The 6,478-nt window shown below is 43.0% G+C and overlaps 2 protein-coding genes across 3 annotated transcripts in view; one reads left to right on the top strand and one right to left on the bottom strand.

Annotated features, from left to right (window-relative positions):
• The window catches only part of zranb1a (zinc finger, RAN-binding domain containing 1a), a gene marked incomplete in the record, with an annotated part of 23,587 nt that extends 20,547 nt beyond the window's left edge, over positions 1-3,040 (bottom strand). The window contains 2 exon segments of one of the 2 annotated variants that reach the window (XM_014007038.1): positions 1,087-1,924; positions 2,705-3,040. In XM_014007038.1, the coding sequence (XP_013862492.1) occupies positions 1,087-1,903 (817 nt within the window). 2 annotated transcript variants of the gene reach the window in all.
• Positions 3,041-4,092: 1,052 nt separating this feature from the next.
• Positions 4,093-6,478, top strand: part of hpdl (4-hydroxyphenylpyruvate dioxygenase-like) — a 3,903-nt gene continuing 1,517 nt past the window's right edge. The window contains exons 1-4 of the mRNA XM_014007035.1: positions 4,093-4,845; positions 4,923-5,089; positions 5,497-5,648; positions 5,761-5,888. Coding sequence (XP_013862489.1) covers positions 4,139-4,845; positions 4,923-5,089; positions 5,497-5,648; positions 5,761-5,888 — 1,154 coding nt within the window. The 5' untranslated portion in view covers positions 4,093-4,138. The remainder of the gene's footprint in view (positions 4,846-4,922; positions 5,090-5,496; positions 5,649-5,760; positions 5,889-6,478) is intronic.

Below are 6,478 nucleotides of genomic sequence, written 5' to 3'. Positions count from 1 at the left end.
CATGTTCGTACGAACCCTTCGTCCAAACAAAAGTAAGAGAAATTTAGGATAAGAATACAAACATGTTCTTGCATGAGGCCCAATGTGTCTGGAAAACACACAATATCCCCCTTCAAACTATTCATCTCTCTCACCACTGTTCATGTCAGTTTTAATCGAAGATCTTCTTATGATGAGAAGTTGTGCTCTTTTCAGTGAAACCATTGTATTATGTATAATTTCATTTAATAGGATTTCACACTTGATCAGACATTGAACAGCTCTTGTAATGTATGTTGTAAATGACAGCTACTACCAATCAAAAAGTTTTAAACACAGATCTCACATGTTCAGTTACCCTTTATAAGTTAATTTTGGAAAGATTCTAAGCTAAAAACAACAAATTTGTAGCTCAGTTGACTGCGTTGTAGCCATTTTTGTGTTTGCCGAATTTGCTTTACTATTGTGACCATCTGGGAACTGACCACAAGTGTGGGAGATGTCTACCAAATTTCTTGCAGTCACCTTTGGCAGTGGATGATAAAAAACAAGAACGTTTAAAAGTCATGTCTATCTGTAAAAACAGGTACCCCACCCCCAACAGCAATCTATGAAGTGCAATCAGTGCAAAGTTCATGAGTGTACAGCTGATCACGTGCTGCCTTCTTTTTCCTTTTGACAGATTCTCATAATTTGTCAGAGTTATTTTTGCCTCTGTGAGGCCCCTGCTCAGAACATAAGCACCACTGTTTACAGGGCGTGTTGACTCGGAGCCAGGCGAGACTCTGGTCCACAGGCTCCAGTCTCATTGCGCAGCCCAGACGGCCCATTCATCCACACCAGCTGGGAAGCACTCACCCACTCTCAGGTTCTCAACGATGCTCTCAGAGGCACATCAAGAACAGAAAGGGACTTGGCAGTAAGTTGGATTAGGTTTTTGAGTCTTCAGCTGGGCATTTCAGCCGCCGCTGAAGGCAACGACAGAGCAGCAATGTTTTTGCCCATGCAGGCAACAAGCATTCCTTCAATATCACGGCTCCATTTTGCATGAATTGAGCCAATTAAATCCCTTCTAAAAACAGGATGGCAAAAAGTGCAAACACTTACCAGCACAGGCACTGAGAAACAGCCAGTCTGTTTTCCTCATTCGGTTTCTAATCTGCTTCAGCTTCTTGAAGTCGACTTCTTGTTCCTCTTTGCTCATGGCTCCAGCTGCCAGCTCTATCCTCTGGAAATCCATCTTGACGTGGTCTTCCCTCTTAGCCATCGGAGGGGATCTCCTCTGGCTCTGGCTTCCACTGCAGCCGCCCCTCCAACGAGCCACATCCTGCTCAATGATCAGGAGAGAGGACTCGGCAGACTCCGGCAGCTCTATGGGCTCCTGGTTGTTGGGCTTGGGGAGGTCACACGCGACACACTTTGTAGTTCTGGGCAAGTTCTGGTAAGTGCACGCTGTACAAGTCCAGTGCTGCTGGTGTGTGTTGAGTCTGTTTCTGTCATTGTACTCCTCACACGTGTCCACGGGGGAGTGGACAGCAGGACGGCAGCCTGAAGTCTGAGGGGACTCTGTGGGGCTGCTGGTCCTGGGGCGCTGGCACAGACACTGCGTGCAACGAATGGCACGAGGCCAGTTGAGATAGGTGCACATCTGACAAGACCACTTATTAGCAATCTCGGCCATGCTGGAGGACCTGACTCTGGGTCTGGCACTGGAGTCAGTACAGATAAGAAGACTGCTTCCATTCTCAGTTCTTGAAGGATCCCATTTTAGACTGGGATCTGGATCAGGGCTGTTTTTATAAGGCTCCTCTGTAATGATGGGACCCGTCAGCCTCGGTGCACAGCACATTGTACACTTGATTGCAGAYGGCCAGTTCTCATAGGTGCAGTAGTCACAGGCCCACTTCACCTTTGGTTCAGTCATTGTGGGCAGCTTTGTTTCCTGCTGGGTTACATCCAGACATAAGTTTATCACACAAATACAGAAATTAGAGCTTAAATATCAATCTCTATATGGGCCATTTGGTTAAAAGACAATGCAAAACCAAATAAAGAAAAAGTACAATTACATCACACAAAGAGAAGGGAAACAGAAGTCAATCATAACTACTCAAAAGAAATGTCTCTTTGGAAACTGTGTGCGTTTTAATTTAAAATGAATACTCCATGTGTTAAAAAAAAAAAGCCCGTGATTCATTAATATATAAACTGTTAAGATTAGCACCAAGAACTGAGCCTTGAGGAACACCTTTAAGATTGTAAACGTAGGACATTTCTCAGTCAAAACACTGTTCACAACATACAAGACATGATTTGAACCACTGTAAGATTATTTTAGAATATTAATAAATTTCAAAACACAATTTCTTTTCATGCTTACAGTGGTTTTCAGGTCCAATAATACCTCAAAGTACTGTGCCCAAGCCTAGCAATTATGTGGTCAGTTTAAAACAAAACATACAAACATAAATCAGCAGTTTCTACATTTTTAAAGAGAAGCTGGCGAGTTTAACGCGAATGAAATAGAACATGAGCTGAATAATCACCAAAAGTATTGAGAGTAAATAACACAATTGTTTCACATGACTAGTGTGCATTTGATGCCTCATTAGCTTAAGCTAGCTCGCTAGCAAGCTACCCTCGTAGCTAACATTACACTTAAATAACACGGGAGAAAACACAAAACAATTTTGAGTGATAGAAGAAAAAATATGCTACCTCTTACCGTTTCGTGACTGTTCGTCTCAAGTGCTGCGGAAAACCACAACAAACCCTTCTAGTCCAGCCACCCCCTCCCCTGTGCCACCCCACCTCCTCCTCCGGCTCAATCAAACCTTTCCCAATCCGAAATGTTTAGAATCCTTCGCTTGGTCACATGTTTACCTTTACGGACACAAAAACTTCTGGCAGAAAAAGGATAGCCATTTACGAGCCTTCCGAAGATCTGAAATTATGAAATAAATCCGCATTTCTCCATGGTTTGCGCTGCCTCTGTCWACTTTAATGGCGACGATAGCAACACCAAAGAGAAGCAGAGCCAAAATAAACGCTAGCCAGCCTTCGTCACCAATCATCTGGGTGAACTCGCCATATGATTGGATGAGCAAGAGCGTCGTGGTGCCTTCAGGAACCACTGAAATTTTCTGCACCACTGTGAAATCCCATTTTTATGCATGAACAAAACAAAAGTTTTGGCATCTACTGAATTACATTTGGTTTTATTTTCCTGTTTTTATTTATTTGTTTATTTATTTTTTTTGCTAGAATATATCCAAGCAGAGCTAATTTGTATTTTACAGCAAAAATACATTTTTTTTTAATTTTGTGAATTAAATATGTAAGTATAAAAAGCAAGTACAACTCATTTCCGTTTAAAATGTCCAGTTACCATGAAAATATTTTCTTCATGTGCTATGAAACAATTTACCTGGCTAAAGTTACAAATATTTAACTTTATGAGGTAGGTAACTAGTTATTTAAAATTGTATAAACGTAACGTGAACGTGTAAACGAAGCAGGGCAAGACAAATTGTCATGAATTACTCTGACATGCACAAAGCACACGGTTTTTTTTTTTTGTTTTTTTTTTTTTTTACTTTTGTTATTATTAGAATCGTTGTTATTATTGAGAATAACAATAATTGTGAACATGGGGCATATGCTGAGAGGACATCATTTGTTCAAAGTGTTGTAGTTTAAAATATTGTTTGATATCTCTGAAATATTTGTGAATGGGTTCAAAGCTTTTTTTAGGTTCATGAAATTACATTTTTGCAAAACTGACTTGTGAATATGGGCTACTAATCTTCCTATCAAATGTAAAATCAGTCAATTAAATGTTTTTAAGACTTTCAAAATCAAGTAAGTGTCAATAGTCAATTGAAATACTATCTTAATAGTAGAAATTGGAATATATTCTATGCTAATTCTGATTAGTACGCATATCACTAAGTTGTACCAAAAGGAATGTTGTTGTTATTATAGGTGGTTTTAAAAATAAATTGAGTGGCATGAATATATGCTACAACGGCCTGCCAAACTTTTGTGTTTGTAGTTTCAGCGAGGCCAAACTCTGACTCCGCGCTGATTGGGTCAACCGTGTAACCCCGCCCACCAAAATCTGGTGCTTCCGGCGGCCTGTCAACGTCAAAAAACCAACATGGCAGTCCCCCTGCACCGGTTACACCACGTTTCGCTCCAGGTTAGTAATGGCCAAAAATTAATTTATGACCTCGCCTCCAAATACAAGTTTAACTTATTCGCCACCAGGATAACCGACAGGTCCAGGCAGACGGCTTTCAGGAAGGGAGCGGCGGTTTTTGTAGTGAACGAAGGACCGAGATGCGTTGCGGAGAAGGAGATGAATGACGGTGGGCTGGACGGTGTCACCCGCAAACATCTCGCAGATTTACATCGAGCGAGCTCGGAGAAGTTCAAGCAGGGTAACAAATCCCCGCCGTGTCTTTACGATGGCCACCATCACCACCCGGTGGACTCTGTCAGGAACGTGTGCTTCGAGGTGGAGGATGTGGAAAGGTCGTTCAAGGTTCTCCGCGAGCTGGGCTGCAGTTTCCTGGTGCCTCCCACCACTGTCGAGGACGAGGACGGTGCTGTCACCTACTCCGTGGTGAAGTCGGTTGTGGGGAACGTGTGCCACACGCTGATCGACAAGACCAAATACGCGGGGGTCTTTTTGCCAGAGTTTCATGCCACAGGAAGAGACTGGAGCTCGGGAAAAGAAGAGGACGAGCCTTGTCCTGTCACACATTTTGACCACATAACTTACGCCTGTCCCAGAAAAACAACGCACCAAGTTATGCAGTGGTACGAAAAGCTCTTTGGCTTCCAGAGATTTTTTATCGAGAGGTAAGAAAATAGTAGTTATATTAAATAAAAGCATGTCTAATGTCCACTAATTGATTTTTTTTAAAAATTTGTTCCAGAAATGAAGATGTGGATGAAGGTTTCGTTGTAAACCAGGACGGTGTAGGACTGCGCCTCACTGCCATGCAGTTCTGGAAATGCAGCGAAGCGGGCCTGTCTCTGCCGCTCGTGGATAAGAACGAGCCTGACTGCAAGTTTGTCATCGCAGAATCCCTCCCTCATCAAGGTGAAACTCAGAAATCTGCCAGATGGTTTAATTAACGGTGCCCCCGAGGCAACTGCCACAATGTTGCTGCATCAGGTACATAATGATGCTGCAAACCACTACACATCGTCCAGGCTCTAAACCATCACACCGCCACTGTTTGTGGGCATGATGTTGTTTTTTCTGAAATGCAGTGTTAGTTTCACACCACGGGATGCGCAGCTTCTGAAAAGTCCCACTTTTGTCTCATAGGAATCGAGATATTTTTGGAAAATTTTAGACGAGACTTGCAGTAGTTTTGGCTTTCTGTTCATCCATGGAGGCCATTTTTTGCCTTTTGTTAAACGTGGATTAATTCGTTCTGACTGTGAGGACCGTATTATGGCATTGAAACTCATATTTGCATCATCTGTGTTGGTTTATTTTAGGTCGCAACCAGGTCGACACGTTTTTGGAGCAGCACCGAGCAGCGGGGATCCAGCACATTGGCCTGTACACCAAAAATATAGTCTCTGCTGCAAATACAATGGCTGAGGCTGGGGTCCAGTTTTTCTCCCCTCCTCCTGCCTATTACACGCAGGTGTGAACCGATTAACCCCTAAATGTATTTTTTTTTAATATTTTGATTTCGGATTATAATTTATTCTAATTTAGTTTGCTGTTTGTTTTATGTTTGCTGTCTGCCGTGGCAGGTTGGAAAACAGCAGGAGATAGAGGAGGCGGGACACAACCCTCAGATGCTGTCTCAGCATGGCATTCTTCTGGACACTGACCTTCACCAGGATACCTCATCTCAGAGAGACGGCAGCCAAAACAAACGGTGAGACATAATCAAAAGCTCAGACATAACCTGCTTTTAAATCCGTCTTTTTCCACATTTAAATCCTTCAGTTGGCGTCTGTATAAAGTGAAACTGCAATGCTTTGGTCTGATTTCCTTCTTACTGTAACTCCACAAGCCCCTCTTTCAGCCCTGTTCTGAGGTGTGACTYGTTTTGATGCCGTCTCTTTAAATCCAAATGAGGAGCTTCATGCCCCGCCCCCTTCCAGCTTCCAGAATGTTCCATTCTAGTTTAGTAGAGGGGTTTACGACTACATAAGGGCTGTGTCCAAAACGGCAGCACGGGTCCTCCGAAGGTCGAGTTTGTCGGCCGCATACGTCACAGCGCCGCGACGAAGGACGTCCAAAACCGAAGACACCTCCGATGCGGCCGACAAATACTTCCTTCCTTTGGCCCGAATCGAAGGACAGGTCCGATGGATCCTTCCCGGCCCAGCATATCCCATAATGCATTACGGCCCGACCGGAGATTTTTTTTATGCTAGTAATGGCGGACGAAGCGAGAGAAAAGAATACATTTTAAATAAAAAATGGTGATATGGAAATTAAAAAAATTTAGTAGTTGTAATT

The sequence above is a fragment of the Austrofundulus limnaeus genome, unplaced genomic scaffold, assembly GCF_001266775.1.
Source record: "Austrofundulus limnaeus strain Quisiro unplaced genomic scaffold, Austrofundulus_limnaeus-1.0 Scaffold39, whole genome shotgun sequence".
NCBI classification, from domain to species: domain Eukaryota; kingdom Metazoa; phylum Chordata; class Actinopteri; order Cyprinodontiformes; family Rivulidae; genus Austrofundulus; species Austrofundulus limnaeus.
Note: the sequence above shows the minus strand (reverse complement) of the source record. Positions and strands in the feature narration are given on the sequence as shown.